The sequence below is a fragment of the Coturnix japonica genome, chromosome 11 (genome assembly GCF_001577835.2).
Source record: "Coturnix japonica isolate 7356 chromosome 11, Coturnix japonica 2.1, whole genome shotgun sequence".
Classification (NCBI taxonomy): Eukaryota; Metazoa; Chordata; class Aves; order Galliformes; family Phasianidae; genus Coturnix; species Coturnix japonica.
Window position 1 is genome coordinate 9686832 of NC_029526.1, and position 18483 is coordinate 9705314.

An 18483-nucleotide genomic window follows, 5' to 3' on the forward strand; every position below is an offset into this window, starting at 1 on the left:
ATGAACTTATATCACATAGCATAAGATTCTGTTCAAACCACATTGGTTTGGTTTCAGAGACTGAAGGTAGACTGCTCTGTCAGAGCCCAAAGGGATTCCAGCTGCTCAGTCACTCAGAAATAGATGCATTGAATAGAACAGATGTACCATGTAACTCAAAATCCCTAAACTGGAGATAACAGGTGCAATGTTATGTGTTTCCTGCAATGTCCTACACATAATTGCTTCCTGAAGGAGCCAGTTATGAACATACTCAGACACAGTGAAGGTGACACTTAGTTCATAACACAGTACAAACTGAACACAAACCCTTCAGCTTCAGCACGAGGTTCAAACAGGTTCTTACCTTTCTGACATCAAATCTGCCAAATCAACACCCTCTCTTTGCTGATACTCTTTCAGTAGTTTATTTGCATGATCTGTATCAAGGAAACCAGCATAGTCTGCCTCATCCACAACACTAATGTAAAAGGAATGGAACACAGGAGCTGAAGTAGCCATCGCCGTCTCCTCCCTGAGTAGGAGGTCTGTATTTGGGGAACCAGACACATCTGCAGCTTCAGACAAGTGAAGCTCTTGGAGCTGTGACACACACTGTGCTTCTCTAGACGCAGAGCTGCTCATCCCTGCATTTAGGCCCAACATCTGAAGGGCACACGTGGAAGACTCCTCTCCATCACAGCCTCCCCAGTCGTCTGCCTCAGCACACCAGTCCTTGGCAGAAAAGTTACATTCTTCTTTCTGCAAGGAAAGGAGAAGAGAAGCATTTTCAAGACTGAGTACACTCTAACATGGAGTTGCTGCTATTATGAATACAGGAAAGAAAACCTTCACCTCATGCTTAGTGTTATGTTGCCCATCCCCTCTCAACGCCAGGTAGCAGCATATCCATGTTTGCTTGTTGCAGCAGCACACTTATGGCAAAAAGCCCATGTCAGACTGGGAAGATGTGCCATAATACAACGGCTGCTTGATGTACTGAACCATTCCCATGTTGGCATAACCGCTGGGAGCCAGCTTGGACGTATTTCTCTGAACCAGTCACTGCATCACACTAAGCTCAAAGAGCGAAATATGGAGAAATAAAACACTTTTCCCCCATTTTAATTGGAACATGAGGCCATTTGCCACAGACCAAACTACTACAGTGTAAATACCTCCGCTGAATCAGCACTCTCCCTTCCTGACAGCTTAGTGTGGAAGCAACGCTCCTCCTTCAACCACCCCAAGCTGCCACTATTGTTAGGCTTCAAAAGCAGAAATACCTGAAATTCTGACAGTAAATACCTGCTATAACCGTGACCACCACCCTGACCATGGAGCTCTGACCATGGAGCTCTGACACTGCATACAGATCTGTGCTGAGGGCTGTGGGTACATACAGCCGTGCAGCTCACACACGTACACGCAGCACCAACCACACGGCACATTAAGCACATTAAGCACATTAAGACCCCCGGGCCCCGCTCCTCACTGTGCCCACCAGCAGCCAGGCCCCATGGCAGCGCGCTGTACCTGCTTCGAGCCGCAGCCCTGCGCCTCCTGTCCCCGCACCTCCAAGCTCTGGGAGCGCAGCACCTTCCAGCTTCGGCCCGACACGTGGGAGAGGACACAGAGAAACACACACTGGGTTAAGGTGCTTCCTGGCCGCCCCGTGCTCTCACAGAGTCACAGAATGACCCGGGTTGGAAGGGACCTCAAGGATCATGTAGTTCCAACCCCCCGCCTGGCAGGGCCACCAAACATACACCTTTAGCTAGATCAGGTTGCCCAGGGCCCGTCCAACCTGGCTTGAACACCTCCAAGGACGGGGCATCCACAACCTCCCTGGGCAGCCTGTTCCAGGGCCTAACCACTCTCCTAGTGAAGAACTTCCCCCTGACATCCAACCTAAATCTTCCCTCTTTTTAACTTAAAACCATTTCCCCTAGTCCTGCTATTATCAGCCCTTTCAAGAGTTTACTCCCCTCCTGGGAGTAAGTACCCTTCAGGTATTGAAAGGCTGCAATGAGGTCACCCCGCAACCTTCTCTTCTCCAGGCTGAACAAACCCAACTCCCTCAGCCTGTCCTCATAGGGGAGGTGCCTCAGCCCCCTGATCATCTTCCTTCTCCTCTGGACCCTTTCCAAAATCTCCATGTCTTTCTTGTACTGAGGGCTCCACACCTGAACACAGTACAACAGATGGGGCCTCACAAGAGCAGAGTAGAGAGGGACGATCACCTCCCTATCCCTGCTGACCACCGCTCTCCTGATGGAGCCCAGGATCCCATTTGCTCACCTCTGTGGCCGCCCCCAGCAGCCGCTCCCGGCGCAGGCGAACACGTTGGCGAGGCGGTGGAAGGGGGCCGCTCCCAGCGGGCAGTACACCTGCACCACGTGTGACAGCGCCGCGCCGCACGCCCCGCAGTGGGGTTGGGCCGGGAGCACGAAGGGCAGCGCGTCCTGAAACACACACAGCGCTCAGGGCAGACCCCCACTCGGGGCAGCCCCCCACCCAGCACGCCCCACCCCGCCCCGCCCCGTACCGCGCGGCCTCCCAGCTTGTTGGTGGCCCAGCCCGGGGACTGCCCGCCGCCCCGGCACGGCCCCACCATGGCGGCGTCACGGAGCCCCAGCAGCACCGGCGGCGAATCAGCCGCCATGACAGCGCCGCTCCGCGCCCTACGGCGGCCGCCGGCGGACACGTGTCGGGCCTGAATGCCCGGCCGGCCTGCTGCAGGGGGCGCACCGCACTCAGCGAGCTGCCGCCATGTCGCGGCACGGATACCCGCGGCCGCCTGATGTGATCCAGCCCCGCACAGCATCTCCTTGGGAATCATTAAACCCTGCGTCCTCCGAGTTATCTCAGGCTGTATGTAGCAATTAGAACCTCTGCAAGTTCATAGTGTCATAGTATCACAGTCTGGTGCGGGTTGGAAGGGACCTTAGAGATCATCGAGTCCAACCCCCTGGGATTCGAGGCTCTGTGTAGCAGAGCGGCACTGCTACCACTTGAGCTACAGGGGGGATTCGAACCCAGGGGCTCCAGGGTTGCAAAGTGGCGTCCTTAACCACTGCGCTACCGGGGCACACTAAAGTCATGCAGATACTTCACTCCGTCACAAGCAGACTCTGCCAACATCCGGGTTTTTACAGTTCTTCAATATCGTGGTACCTTAAAGCAGGATTTCACAGAGCACATCTTTCTCGTCATACCGCTGGACGTGTCGAACCTCCTCCCAGGTGCTGGCACTGCTGCTGTGTTCCAGCATGAAGATGAACTTCAAGGTCCAATTTAAGCCATTCCATGATTCTATGAACTACTCGAGTGAGTGATCTCCATTCAGGCCACACAGCTTTGCTCAATACAAACTCTGTTTTGTTCTCCTCTTTCTTCTTCCATGCTTCCATCCAGGTGACCAGCCAGCTCTCACTTAGAAGGTGTGTAACCTTGGCCAGCACTGATGCCAAAAGCTCTCATGCATATCAACAGGGAAGCCCTCACAATTACACAAGCTGTTCCTTTAACAAACAGATAGCACATGTATGCTTGGGCCCTGAACTCAGTGAAAGGTTTCTATGTACAGACCACACATCCTCTGCAGCTTACCCTTCTAAGCAAAGTATCCGGTTATGAATTGGGCAGCTTGAAAACAGAGGCCACCTTTCTGCACAGAGCTGCTTGGGCTTTCATGTCACTCACTGAACAGCTGAGACATGATAAATTACAGAAGTAGAGAAGTGCTGGTCTTCGTCACAGCCCAGTGTCTCCATCACATTCAGATTTTATGGCCATGACAGGCAGCCCCATGGCTGGGCAGACCCCAGCTGCTGCGGAATGTAAAGAGAGGCATCCCAAGGCTGCCAGTCCCACCCTGTCCAGTCTACACATAGGAAAAAAGAACCCTCATGGTTATCAGCTTGCACTTCCATAGATTGTCTTTGTTCAGACCTGTTAGTGCCTTTCACAACACTCTCTTGGAATTAGCCTAAATTAGGTGAAAGAAAAATCATGCCAAAAATCAGAAGTACCACGTATTAGTTGACAGAACAGAAAAACTCTTTTGATCCCATGGCTGCTTTTGATGAATGCTCTTCAGAAGCTATTTCCACTAAAAGAAAGTGGAAAGAGGCTGTAGGAATGTCAGTCTCAATCTCCTTGATAAAAAGAGTGAAATGAATATGCAACATATTCTGACACCTATGAGATATTCTGTGTAAATTCTTATCGATTTCAATGTATTTAGTAATTTTCTCCTCCTTTCCCCTTTTCAAAGGAACATCATTCAGTTTTGATGTCTGTTTGAGCCTGAAAGACCGTTTATTTTTACCTCCTGACTTCATTATTGATTTTTATTTCCATGACCATTTTGTACTTCCCTTGATTCTCTCCCTTCGCAGAAATCATGACAGCAGTTTACACATTAGTGAGTTAGAAAGTCAAGAGTAAAATCTGCATTCCGACAAATTAATTTTGACTTCATGTTGTAAAAGGAAAATGTGTCCACTGCAGCTCTCACAATTCTGTGTGTTCTCTCCTTCTTTCACTCATTTGTTCTGTCAGCTGTACCCAAAACTCCATTTTGTCTTCTTTCAGCTTCTTTGATGCCTTTTGTATGAGGTCTATTTCCAGGTATCTTTCATCCACATCATACTGAGGCCAATGTACCAAGCCTTCCCCATTGGGATTTCTGGAAACAAAAAATGGAACGTTACCTACAAATGGAAATTTGTGCTCTGACTTCTCAACCTGAGATCGCTTCAGAAGACTAACAGGAGCTCAGGTTACACGATTCTGGAACCGTAACAGATGGATGCTTATATCAAAATGCTCATCACTGGAATGGCAAACATTTAATAACGTTTGCCATTGCACTGGGATCTAATCCTCCATTGCAGATACAAATAGCTCTTGGATTTTGTTTTGGATTGCACGTGCTTTCCAGAGTTTTTCTTGCACTCATTAAGAAGAGAAACTATTTGTTTCAGTACTGATCTTACATTCTGCCACGTTTACAAGAACTACCATGCTGCTGCTATGCTTCAGGCAGCACAGACAAAACGTGAGCTGCAGTTAGCGCTACGAATCTCACCCGTTTCTAGCAAAGTTACTCCAGTATTTCATAACAGTTCTGCTAAGTTTATTTTCTTCTTCTGTAGCATTCCCTGCAAAGTGAGAGAAAAGACAATACTCAAAGATCAGTAATCAAAAAACAGCAGTCCAATCAATTCCAATACACTGTAACCAATACTACAGCAATGAGGATGTAGATTCTATTGTTCCTAAACAAACTTCTGTTCTGAAAATTCTGAGGTAAGCATAAATAATAACAATGTTGTTTCAGAAAGAATGGTTTAGCAAGCACAGATACATCACCAGCTAAGAACGGCTTTCCAAAGACAAAGGCAATCTCACTTCCATGATCTGCTTTTACAAACTCGGGTGCTATGGTTGAGCTTGGTCGATGCTGAAATTCATAGAAGTAGACTGGGTGGCCAGCATCTAACAGAAAATAAAATGAAAAACAAGTGCTGATGTTTCAAATGCCAGCCAACAGTGATGATAAACTTTCACTGCACGCTGTTTTGATAAAACGAAAACACTATCAGTTTTTTTGATAACAAAGTGTGATACATACATAAAGACCACAGACATGCTCAAGGATGGAAGACAACGCTTGTTTGAGAGACTTGTTTGAAGAGAATTAGAGACTCACCTCTATGGTATCTGGCCACTTCAATGGCTGGGAAAACAAACACGTGATCTCCTAAAGCATCAAGAAGGCCATCTCGCACCTGAGCACGGCTCTGTGCTTTCCCCATGTATTCATTGAATACAAGATCAACAATGTCAGAATTAGATCTCTGAAATGAACAAGAAAGATATTTTTATAATGAGAACAAATATTAAAACAACTAACAGTGTAAACTGAGAGTGTCACAGCATGTCTCTGGATAAACTCCAAATACTGCCATCTCTGAGAGAAAATCCCCTACTGCGCCTAAGCAGAGCTCACAGTTCACTGTGGTGCATTTTACCTAACATAGATGATCTCAAGGAAAAGGGATTTGCAAGATCACAAAGTACACCCTCAAAGTCCTTTAGACAAATAGCAATTGGTGATGCTAAGAGACAGATCTGGTTCTTTGTTCTTCAATATGTGGAAACAACTCTCGTAAGTGAAAAGAAATCCTGTTGGATTGTAAGTTCCATTTCCTGCTGCAGATGGCCACAACTTACTCCCTTTCAGAACAAACCTGGGCTCAATCCCAGATTATGATAGATTCCTATGGCTCTATAAGATCCTTTACAAGTACTGGCTAAGTTTATCAACTTCTTAATTCTTGCCTATTAATCTGCAATTTTTTATGTTTCCTAGTTTCAGGAGTACACAGAGCAATCAGAAAGTTGTGAGCTTTGTAAATGAGAAGGAAGCAAAACATCCAGTACATACATGCAGGTCCCTTGGTGGCATTTTAAGCAAGGTGTCCTTTCTAGTATCCATGTGAAGCTTCAGAAACATGAATACTGAATTATCCCAGTGAAGAAGTAACACTGGATTATTCTGCCAATAGTCTCTTACCTCAAGTGGTCCTGCTATTTGGTTCTGCAGCACTTGATATGCGACTTCTTTGTCCAGACCATGTATAAAATCAGGAAATTTCATCATCTTCAGAACAAAGAGATTAAATATTTAGGGGGCAATTTAATATTCACAACCTTATATTTAAATAAAGCTATTAAAGTCTCTCACATTAGGAAGTCCCCATCCGAATTCACAGTTATTCACTCCTATTATATATGGGACTGCATTGATTGCTTTCTCAGAGAGTAATTGTGTGGGACTCTTTGGAAAAAATACACCATCCACAGATGAGCTGATGAACGCTAGTGGCTGGAGAAAAACAAACAAACAAAAGAATGAAATATTTACATGAATTTTGCTACTGAGAAACATTTTACATTCTTACTGTATTTCCAAAGCAAAACAAGTAAAGTACCAAAGGAAAATGTAGGCAAATTTCCACAGCAGATATTTTGAACCAGAGAAGATTTTAAGTATTCATAAATTGTAGGTTAAATTTAGTTTACATCTCCTGCAAGCAGATGCAGTGCATCTGTGAATGTATGATGCTGTGGGGCAAAAACTAACTTCTGTGTAGAAACAGCAAAGGAACAGGGAAGCTGTCACTGTCATAGAAAACTTAGAGAAGGACATAATTATGATGTTAAGTAATGTTCAGGCTCTCCAAAAGAATCTGTGACATCTCATATTCTTGTCTCTTCCCTTGGCACAGCCTGACAGTGAAGCTGAGCTACACTCTGAGCTACAGAGTGTGTAGCTCAATGCCCATACAAAATTAAAGAGAAGGAACTCATTCACATTTTTTCAGATGAGGTAGAACATAGCTGCAACATTGTCCTACCCTGAAAACATAAAGAAGGGAGAGATGTTAGATGGACTTCAAGTTGTCTTAATGTTACAAGACGTTTATAGCATGCTCTGTTATGATCAAATCTGAAATGTCCTTCATATACAAGGTATAATTTCACCTACAAATTTTAGAGTGATCTGTTCCATCTCTTCCTCTGTTTTTTCACTTAAGCACTCAACCAGAGCAGCAGAACTGGATTTTTCACAGCCAGATGCAGCAGCAATTCCCTGCAATCAATAAAAACAAGTCACATCCTCATTTACTAATCATCCATGTACTTCCCATTGAAGGGCTCTATCTGCCACTGAGTCTGGAGTCAGGAGTGCAGGAGTGCAACACTATCTGAGAAATAAATATGATACAAAACACCCACCTGTGCTTCTTCCTCAGGCCTTTCAGTGAATAAAAGCCTGATTGCAACACCACTCTCTGAAATGGCCCTATGGAACAAGCCCTTTGCCAGTGGAGATAAGACCTGGAAATAAAAAGCACCATCCATAAAGAAGAACAAGCGTTACTGGGGATGCGTTCTGATCACTGACACAGAATTTCAATATCAGAAACTGCCATTTTGAAATCACAGAATCAGAGAATCATAAGCTTGGAAAAGACCTATAAGATCTCCTAGAAAACATGTCATCCAACTGTTACTCTATAGCCTCTTATCATAGCTCCCTGGTGCAAAGTTCTCTGCCAGCATTAACAGGGATAGGTTCATGCCTGCCCTTTCCCCTCCAGTAGCACTTTGCTTTTGAGACTTCACAGAACAACAGTGCAGGCCAGATATGCATCAGGTATAGCTCTGTCCAACAGAGCAGCTGTGCTGCTGAAGGGGAAAAACAACTACAATGGAGGAGTCAGAAGCTGCGCTGTTATCACATAGTGTATCAGAACAAGGACATGTGTGGTTTATCCTAAAGCCACCCACTTTCTCTCACTGACATTTCATTTACATATTAAGAATGACTGCAGGCCGTGACTGTTTATTTGTTTTTTCCCAATTAATTAACATTCGTGCTTGTGATGAACTCACCAGAGCAGATACACTGATTCCCCCTGCAGATTCTCCAAAGATGGTGACAGATCCCGGGTCTCCTCCAAAGTGTATGATATTTTCCTGAATCCACTGAAGAGCTGCCACTTGGTCCAAATACCCCCAGTTACCACGAGCATGCTTATCACCAGTGCTGGGAAGAAATAACAAATTTCTTTAAGTGCTTGATATGAAAGAAAACAACGCAGAGATGAAGACAATGTGCAGGATAAGGAAACAGCTGTTTAAGAGCATCTCTATAATTAATAAAGAATTGGCTTGAAAAGGGTTGAGATCAGACCAGCATCTGGGACTTGTAAGTTGCTGCCAACTGTTGCACGTGTAATTAAGAAACAGAGAGATTATTTGCAAAGGCAAATATTCTACTGGTCTTTTCACAAAGGATTTGCATGCATAATTTTGGAAATTGCTTATCAAAACCAGAGACAGCACATCTTACCTAAAGTATCCAAGAATACCCAGTCTGTACTGAATTACCACAACTACCGTGTTCTCAAAGGCTGCTAATGCTGAACCATCATAGGGTGATGCTGATCCAAAAGCTAGTCCACCTCCATGGATCCACACAAAGACCTGGAAGGGGAAAAACAGAAGCGATTCAGCATAAGGAAGAGCTCCCTGTGATGCAGACTAAATATCCCAGCATGTGCTGCTTCACTCATGAGTCCTTCAGATTACATTTCACAAAAGGTCTGGTATCAAACTGGAGGCTGGCAGCCTCACAACACGTACTGATTTCATTAAATGCTTGAATTTTACCAGTGCCTCTGCAGGAAATCTAACACTAATTCAGTAAAAACAATCAGTATGATTTTATGTGTTAATCATTAAAAACTGTGCCACTATGTTCACATACTGTGTAGGATGTAAGTTTGCTGTGCATGTGTTCTAACCCTCGGGAAGCTGTTGTAAGATTAAAGGAAAGGCTTAATCTGTCACATCAAATCACAGAAGCCATTAGGCTTGCTAGAGATTTTGTAATGATTTTTCTTACCGGCAGTTTCTCCTGTTTTTCTGTAGACACAGGTGTGTATATGTTCAGGTATAAGCAATCTTCAGACATCTGCAGAATAAACTTTTCTTTTCTTGTAGTAACAAAATCTGATTCAAACTGTCCTAATACTTTGTCCTGAAGACACCTGGAGAAATAAGAGAAATAACAATCAACAGAAATAACAAAAGTCTCAATGCCATAAAGTGCAGCTGTTTTGCAAAGTACAAAGCTCTGGTACATTTCTGGATTTTATGCAACAGAAAACATACAGTAAAGATTTAATTTTCAATATGTTTTCTTCCATTAAGTTGGCACAGTAAGACCTGTAAAAAGGGACCACAGTCCAGAGCAGTACAATTTGGTACCAAATGCAGTTTTGCAACCTCCAGAACATTACAGAAGTATCCTTGCAGACAGGTAGAGCTATAAATCACTTTGAATAAATTGCATAATAATTACTACATAACTTCAGTAGCTTTTTGTATTGCAATTACTGGGCTAGAGGCTCTAAAGAAGAGCACCAGTACAAGCGCATTTTCTTACATGTCCTATTCAATATTTTCTTCCAATGTTTCCTCAGCTTCTCATTGTTTCTGCTGCAAAGCTACACAGCTTAAAAATACGACCACACGCTTGCAATAAAGCACACTGTCAGTCAGGTGTTGATCCGCATTAACTCACTTATAAAGCCTATTAGACAGCACTCGATACAAACAGCAGCTTATAAAGAGTTTTTCAGAAATGCGTTCACTGTAGCAGATGTGAGAGGAGGAGAGATGACAGTAAGGACTTTTTCCTCGTGGCTTTGGATCACCCTGCATATCAGTGTCCTCAAACTGCAGGTAATATAAAATCATTGAGAAGATAAATGCTTTTCTTCTTGCTTTACTTACATTGGTGGGTAGGAAGTGGCATCTCTGACACCTTTCCATGGCTCAGGAGGCTGGGGCTCAGAAAACCTCAGTGGTCCAACAGGAGGCTTAGCAAAAGGAAGTCCCAGAAAGACATTGACACTCCTCTCAGCTGCATCTACTTTCACTTGGTATCCTCGCGCAGTCCCGTATTTGGTCACCACTTCTGGTTGCTCAGCTTTTTGCCCTGGGGGTTGTGTGCACAACATCACATCATGGACTGGTCTACTAAAGAGCAACTGACGGCTTTCTGAGAGCTCTGGTGCCTGAATAAGCACCCCCTGTTTGTTTCCACAACTTGTTTTCACACACAAGCCTTCAACAAACACTCATTCCTAGAGCTGACATAGTTCATAGACATAGAGCTGACATTAGTTCACCCTCATTCTGTTAGTGTTCCCAGGTATGATCTCCCGCAGCAATGCCATGCCTGCAGCATATAACCTGCTCACTCTCCACACACATCAGTAACTGGTTGTAGATCGCTGCTGATACTTAAAAGTCCATCGGACTGCCCTCACAAAGAAAAGGCATTTCCTGTTTTAGAAAAGGATCTGTGAGTGCACAAAAGACACAGTTTCACAATAGGAATTTAGTTTTGCTCGCTGCATGTGAAAAAAATAATGAGACAAATGCCTGGAAGCAGCCCAGAGAAAGAAACAAGGAGAAACAAGGAGCTCTTTGCTGGTCAGGCCTCACTTCTGTGCAGCAGGGTTGGGAGCCCAGGACCTTCGTAAGGCTGGCATTCCCATGGGTATGTGAGCAGCACATGCGCTCTGACTCCTCACAGCAGGCAACAGTGAAAAACCCTTTGGAAGCTTACCAGTAGCTGCGAGTGCCGTGAGCCCGGCGGTGAGAATCAAGGACAGCAGCGGGTTCTTTTCAGTTGCCATTCTGCAGCCGACTCACACTTACCTACTCTGTGCACTGCCTTTAGTACTCTGTAAGTGCAGCTGTTGCGCAAGACAAACACTGATTAGGAAAAGCAGTGCTCAAGCTGTGAACCAAATCGGGCAGGACCAGCCCTCAGCAACTGTCAGGACGGAATGGCACTTCTCCAAGGGGAGTATAATGTAGTCTATCTGAGTATGGGAACAGCGGAACCTTGGGCTGTGCACAACGGCCCTATAAGGCTCGTATCGGCTGCCTAGGGCTCCTTATTACTCCCCTTCACAGAACTTCAGGCAGCAGGGATTTGCTAAAAAATGCACTGAAAGCAGGAGATTCTTCCTGCTGCAATACCATTACCATTACCCTCTTCAGCATTTCAGTCAGGATTTGCTTTAACTACACAGAGAATAAACAGGAAAACTCTCCTACTATTGCGAGAAGACAGAGCGAGAGAGATTGAGAAGCAATACAGAAGAATCCTATCTTTTCCTGCACGGTCAATACTCTACTCACCACTCAGTGCTGTGCAGTCAGAAATGTTTGGCCAGTATGTCAGCATACACGAATTTTGCAACAGCTAGGAGAACTTTTACTTCACTGCTGCTCTACAGGAGCCAAATTCAAGGATTTGAGTGGTAGGAACACATTTAATCCCTCTGAAACATCAGGAGGGTTTACATCCTTGAAAACTCACATCTATCAATAAGAAGGTACTGAATAGGAATGGATTGTCCATCTCTAACTAGTTGGCACTTTCACATTTCGAGCTCTGACTTTGTTTTCCTGGCTCTTTTTTTTTTTTTCTCTCTTTCTCCTTTTTTCCCCAGAGTCAAATGATCTTACCTAGAAATGCTGTTTCATAATTACCTGTCAAGAAAAATCTCACTTGTCAAATTCAGCATTTCTGTAGATTAATTTAGTGACTCACCTTTGTTTTCAGCTATGCGTGTACCAAACCCAGCGATTAGATCTGTTCTACACGGTGTATTAAGCACATAATAGTTCTGTGTGCTAAAGCTTTACTTCACTTATTCACAAGGGATGCTTTACTCCACACCCAACTCGTGTGGACAAACCTGGGAAACTAAACCAGAACGCTCAGGGAGTGACTCTCAGTTCACGAACAACGTAGGCAGGAGCTTCTAGGTAGATTTTTCAGGCTACATGGACGTTCTTGGAAACCTTTTTTTCTTGTACTATTTCTCAAGAGTAAAATCTTGTGCCATGAAAACTGGGCTGTCTTGATTCTGCACATTTAGTCATAAAGATATTGTCTGATCCGTGTATGCATGGATAAAGGCAAGGAAACAGGAGCCTGGAGCTCAAATACTGGTGTTTAACATAAACTACCTTCTACCTTATTTCTGTGATAAATGTTTCCTGGAAGCAAAGGGCATTACTGCAGAGCTGTAAACTCTGCACTCCTGTTTGCCTAGTTGAATACCACTGCAAAGTATCTCAGGGTGGCCACTACATTACACTGCAGTGGCTGCCTGTATTAGCAAACTGGCTCTACGCAAGGTAAAACTCACAGACAAAAGAATCCCTGCTTGTGACACCTGGCTTCCACCATGATGGGCCTGCACGCCCCAACGCACCAAAACACACAAACCCACAGGAGGAACCCTTTGCTACAAGGCCAAACACAGTGTAGTCCACTCATTGCTCCCTCCTTTTGCTGAAGCAAACCTTATTGATTTCCATCAGCATTTTTTTTCCATGTCCTCATCTTCTGGTTTTCAAGACTCTGCCTTCACTAATTTGCTTTATTGATCAGCTTCATTTACTGTTCTGCCATTTCAAGTGCCAGAACCATCTGCTCGTAACTTATTACTCCAAGTCTCAACCTGTCGCCTTCTGTATGATATATTGTCTCAGCCATGATCCCATTGCCAGTCCTTACACTATTACGGAGTGATTTATGATGTGCACGCCCCTTTGACCGTCTTCGCACCTTCCGTCCCTCACATCCTCTGAAAGGCTTCATCACAAAGTGCCTGAGTGCCGTCTCAAGCCATATATATACAAAAAAACCATGGGGCAGTGCTCTGGGAGTGACCTGCTCCCTGGCCTCTTGAAATATCTACCCAAGTGGACTTAGATTTTTGCAGACTTTAACATGCTATATACGTAGTGAGTGTGACTTTACGCTTGTGCGTCCGCCATGCGCGTGAGAGGCTACACGATGCTCATACCTGGCAAGTGGAAGTTTCGCACGTTAGTCAGAGGCCTACCTGGCATTTCATCTTCATGGAGAGCATTTTGCAGTTCACGTTCAATCAGTGAACAATGCATAGGTCCCATGATATATATCGTATAATCATATCTCTACTCTTTCGCTCGATCCCTCTTGCTTCTATTACATCAACCATCACCATACTGCAACCTCTCTCCTCTTCGGATACTCTCTGTGATATCTTCATCAGAGCGCCGTTTACTCATTGCACATACTATCAATGTGATGCTATCTATATTCTCACATCTCTCCTATCATCTGTAATTGTGCCACGTGTCAACTTGTTCAGAAACTCATCCCCACGCCCCATCCATAGCATCTGCGTCATATACCAGCCTAAAGTGGAGGTGTCGCTTCCAGTCTTCATTATATTTTTTTAAATCAGCCTCTCGGTAAGGCTAAATGAAGCTGGAGCACATAAACCTAGCACTAGAGTCTATGAAGCTAGAGCTTTGACAGTTTTAAGACTGTCTCCTTGACATGTGGCAATCTCACACCAGGATATCACTGGGATGGGACAGAATATCAGAGCACTCACTGCTAAGCAGGCACAAAAAAAATGAGTTAATTTTAGCAATGTGATTACGTGTGAGAAGTCAGTTCATCTGCACTTCTCTGCATGCACACACACCACGACCATATACTCTGAGCATATACATACAATACTGCCTGGTTTTCTGCTTTTGAAACGAAGAGTACAGCTCCCAAGAGAAGAGTGCGTGAACCAAAATCCATCAAGATATTTTCCCCTCACATTACTAAAATGAAGGACAATTTGGGAAGAAAGAGATCAGGAACACTGCTGTGTTTTCTCCAGCCAAGTAATTCAGAAAGAAGAGAAGGTTGAGCAAAAGTACAACATAGGATATGAGTAGCTGGGTACAATCTTACATTCTTGCAGAGATACAGATAGAGATTAAAGAAAGGCAAGAGGATTATGGGTGTAGCAACCATAAAATCTACAGAGCTGCACAATGCTGCTGGGAGGTACCAGTATGGTCAGCAATACAGCTGGATGGCTGGAGCAACCTTGGAGTAACATGTGGGAAGCAAGTACACATGGAAGAGAAGTTCTTTGCAATGCTGAAATGATGCGATCCAGACTTCTTGGCAGTCAAGCTGAAATGGGAGCTTGAGTAATTCTGGCAAATGAAATCACCCTCCAGTGCAGTATGAGACCTGTGACCCAGTGTGAGAGACACCTGGAACTGACAGTTGGCACAGAGCGCAGCCTAGAGTGCCGTGTAAATAAAGCACCATGGAAAATACAGAAAGCACAAAGCTAACACTACCACAGCTGATCCTTCTAAGGCAGATACAGCTAATTTAAAAAGAAAGTAGCTGGGCTTAGTAGAGAATGTTTGTCCCCTTTCCTATTATCTACAAGCAATGTGAATTCCAGCACTGCACTCCTGTTCCAGACGAGGTACCAAACAGTCAGAAATGTACAGCTACCTCAGCTGTAAAACTCACTCACAGAACACAACTTTCTTTAAAAATCTCAGAGGACATTTCTGTGTGTGAATCACACCAAAACCTCTGGAACACCACTGCTAGCTTTGACATGAGAAAGACAGTTTTACTTGCAAATCAGGTCTTTATTGATTTAGCTTTATTAACACAACAATGCTGCCACATTCTTCTTCAGCAATGGCAAATCTACAGAAAAACCTGAGTAGCAGACAGATCTGTTAACTGTATTGCAAAGGAAAGGATTCTGCTGAGGACAAGGACCGAGGAAAAAGCACCAAGTGAAAATCTTTCCACTGCAATAATTACAGCAAATAAGCGTAAATATGAGAACTGCAAAGAAAAGGTGAAAGGAAGGGACACATTATTTTACCCTCCAAAAATATTTCCAATAATTCCTTTTGCTATCCTAAATACTATGCCTATTATGCATGTTTAGACGGTAAGTTATAGCTCTATAGTAACTCTCTTGTTTTCCATTCTTTTCCTAGTTGGCTTTTCAAACAACACCTTTTCCCAGAAGTCTACCTTCTTTTCCTTCAACTTTCTGTCTTTCCTTCGTTTTAGATTTATCTCCAAGCGTTTTTCATTTAGTCTGTAGGATGGCTGTTCAGCCAGACCTTCCCCATTGGGATTCCTGTAAACAATAAGAAAGAAAGAAAGAGTAAAACCCTGACAGTTGTTAGCAATCCAGAAATCATCACAAGAAGATTTCAGGGCAGTTGAACAAGATCAGCATAGTTATTCTACAGGCAGTGGAAACTTGAGGGTGCGAGGCAGTGCAGAGGATTTGCTCTGTCCTTCCAGAAACCAGTAAGCACAACCAATAATAAATAAACAAACCAACGTCTCGCGAGTCCCACTACAACTGAAGAAACTGGCCACATGTTTAGTTCCATAGATCTCATCCCAGCTTTTGTGGACTGAAATTCTCAATCGGGTGTGATGAGGTAAAGCTTTCTTCATTCTGATACAGAGGATGGAATTCCATCTTTTAGCATTTCAAGAATATTCCCTTAGATGCAGTTACACATATGACCACGCGTAAATGCACCTCAGCATATCACAAAGACCATCTGCTATTAGAATGCTTTCCCTTATAAATCTGAGAAAACAGCAAAAGACCGTGCAGTGTTCTCTAGTTGTTTCTCTAAGAGCAGGGTCATTATAAGTAAAAACTAGATACAAATATAAGCTAAATCAAAAGATTCTAGTAAAGCATGAAATTCATGCTTTTTACAACACAGCTGATTGCTCTAAGTTCACTGGAGTAAAAGGGAATACTTCAGTTTGCATGGACTTTGACACAGACCATGAACTACTGTGAAAGTGACAGTAATTAAAGAAGTAAAAGTGGTGAAAAAACTTTATATATTCTAATTCTCATAGTTTTCTTTCAAAATGAGAGCTGTACTCAATCTGTTTCATGAGAAAGAACAAACTGCTTTCTATGTAATGACAAAAAGCTTGCTATAGAACATCAGCATTTGCTAAATTGTTTGCAGCATAAACAACTTCCTCTGCTTCAGAAACAGCATGCTATGCTTGATCTAGAATGCAGAAAACAGTAAAGAAATATCGAACCAATTCAAACAAGAGAAAGGGTTGTATTTTCATCTGACTGCTAATGTATGTACTATAGTCTAATGAAAATGGAAGTAGTGATAATGAATAATGCCAGAGAAAATGTATGAATGAATCCTGATGTTTAATTTCTTACCCTATAGGCCTATAATAGCACATACAGTTAAAAGAAAAGCCAAACACATTAAATTAAGAAGCAGCCACTGTTCCAGCTTGCAGATGAACATCCTGCCTGTAGCTCCTGTGATTGTAACAGTTTACAGAACAGGAAAACAATTGTGATCCCATGGCTGGTTTTTGACAGATGCACTTCTGCTCCCAGGGAGGCTGTAATAATGAGATCCAAGGATGCTCTCGATAAGGAAGAGCAGAAGGAACATACAACATACTGTGATGCCTATGACATATTCTGTAAATATATTTTCTTATAAATTCCAATATATTTCCCAATAAATTCCAAGATATAACCAGTATTACTCAGCTGGGCGAAACACTGGCTGGATGGCTGGGCCCAAAGATTTGTTGTCAATGGAGTTAAATCCAATTTGTGGCCAGTCATGAGCTGTGTCCCCCAGGGCTCAGTACTGAGGCTGCTTCTATTTAACGTCTTCATTAATGATCCTGATGCGGGGATTGAGTGCACCCTCAGTAAGTTTACAGACAACACCAAGTTGGCAGGGAGTGTTGATCTGCGAGAGGGGAGAAAGGCATCAGAGAGGGACCTGGATAGACTGGATCAATGGGCCAAGGTTAACTGTATGAGTTTCAATAGGGCCAAGGGTCGGGTCCTGTGTTTTGGTCACAACAACCACAGGCAACCCTACAGGATTGGGGAGGAGCGGCTGGAATGCTGCCTGATGGAAAGGGACCTTGGTGTACTGATAGACACATGGCTGAATATGAGCCAGCAGTTTGCGCAGGTGGCCAAGAAGGCCAATGGCATCCTGGCTTGTATCAGGAATGTTGTGGTGAGAAGGACTAGGGAAGTCATCCTGCCCCCATACTCAGCACTTGTGAGGCCTCACCTCGAGTACTGTGTTCTGTTTTAGACACCCCAGTACAGAAAGGACATTGAGGTGCTGAAGCAGGTCTTGTGAAGGTCTTGGAGAATATGCCCTATGAGGAGCAACTGAGGAACCGGAACTGTTTATTCTGGGGAAAAAAAGGCTGAGGGAAGACCTTACTGCTCTTCCAGTATCTGAAAGGTGCTTACAGCAAGAGTGGGGTTGGGCTCTTCTTGCCGGTGACAGGTGAAAGAACAGTGAGAAATGGCCTGAACTTGTATCAGGGTAAATTTAGGTTGGATATCAAGAAAAACTTCTTTACAGAAAGGGTTGTTAAGCACTGGAATAGACTCCCGAGGGAGGTGGTTGAGTCACCATCCCTGGATGTGTTTAAAAACTGTTTGGATGTTGTCCTCAGGGACGTGATTTAGTGAAAGGTTGTTAACAGTTAGAGTTAGGGTAGTAAGGTTAGGTTGTGGCTGGACACAATGATCTTTAAGTTCTTTTCCAACTTGAGTAATTCTATCATTCTATGATTGTATGATTCCTTTGGATACCATAGAATCACAAAATGGCCTGGGTTGAAATTGACCACAATGATCATCTTGATTCCACTCCCCTGCTATGTTCAGGGTAGCCAACCACCAGACCAGGCTGCTCAGAGCGACATTCAGCCTGGCTGGGAATACCTTCAGGGATGGGGCATCCACAAACTCCTTGGTCAACGAGTGCCTGTGTATCACCACCCTCTGTGGCCTGTTTGAACCTGAAAGACTGATTTTTTTCTTCCATGTTTCATTATTGATTTTTATTTCCATAAGTATTTTGCACTTCCCTCTACTCTCCCTTTTCAAAAAAGGAAAGAATCAAGGGATGTTTTCCTGTGATTGTGACAACAAACTACACATTAGTGAGGTAGAA

General features: G+C 43.8%; 3 protein-coding genes and 1 long non-coding RNA gene across 5 annotated transcripts in view; 1 reads left to right on the forward strand and 3 right to left on the reverse strand.

Moving 5' to 3' along the window:
• Window positions 1-2942, reverse strand: part of PDCD2L (programmed cell death 2 like) — a 5000-nt gene extending 2058 nt beyond the window's left edge. The window contains exons 1-4 of the mRNA XM_015873991.2: window positions 2528-2942; window positions 2281-2444; window positions 1516-1585; window positions 347-741 (exon numbers count right to left, since the gene is read on the reverse strand). Of these exons, the coding sequence (XP_015729477.1) occupies window positions 347-741; window positions 1516-1585; window positions 2281-2444; window positions 2528-2821 (923 nt within the window). The 5' untranslated portion in view covers window positions 2822-2942. The remainder of the gene's footprint in view (window positions 1-346; window positions 742-1515; window positions 1586-2280; window positions 2445-2527) is intronic.
• Window positions 1-11357, reverse strand: part of LOC107319292 (fatty acyl-CoA hydrolase precursor, medium chain-like) — a 19319-nt gene extending 7962 nt beyond the window's left edge. Inside the window, exons 1-14 of one of the 2 annotated variants that reach the window (XM_015873989.2) lie at window positions 11201-11357; window positions 10360-10564; window positions 9467-9611; window positions 8912-9045; window positions 8452-8605; window positions 7792-7893; window positions 7541-7645; window positions 6737-6877; window positions 6566-6652; window positions 5699-5846; window positions 5359-5484; window positions 5075-5147; window positions 4530-4672; window positions 2223-2226 (exon numbers count right to left, since the gene is read on the reverse strand). In XM_015873989.2, coding sequence (XP_015729475.1) covers window positions 2223-2226; window positions 4530-4672; window positions 5075-5147; window positions 5359-5484; window positions 5699-5846; window positions 6566-6652; window positions 6737-6877; window positions 7541-7645; window positions 7792-7893; window positions 8452-8605; window positions 8912-9045; window positions 9467-9611; window positions 10360-10564; window positions 11201-11270 — 1637 coding nt within the window. In that variant the 5' untranslated portion in view covers window positions 11271-11357. Of the gene's footprint in view, window positions 1-2222; window positions 2227-4281; window positions 4673-5074; window positions 5148-5358; window positions 5485-5698; window positions 5847-6565; window positions 6653-6736; window positions 6878-7540; window positions 7646-7791; window positions 7894-8451; window positions 8606-8911; window positions 9046-9466; window positions 9612-10359; window positions 10565-11200 lie in introns of those variants that run through there. The other variant, XM_015873990.2, reaches the window with a different exon arrangement.
• Window positions 4651-5823, forward strand: LOC107319294. The gene is made up of 2 exons (XR_004308668.1): window positions 4651-4765; window positions 5327-5823. It is a non-coding gene; the product is annotated as an uncharacterized LOC107319294 (long non-coding RNA).
• Window positions 11358-15081: 3724 nt separating the features above from the next.
• Window positions 15082-18483, reverse strand: part of LOC107319232 (fatty acyl-CoA hydrolase precursor, medium chain-like) — a 9894-nt gene continuing 6492 nt past the window's right edge. Inside the window, 1 exon segment of the mRNA XM_015873907.2 lies at window positions 15082-15707. Within this exon segment, the coding sequence (XP_015729393.2) occupies window positions 15422-15707 (286 nt within the window). The 3' untranslated portion in view covers window positions 15082-15421.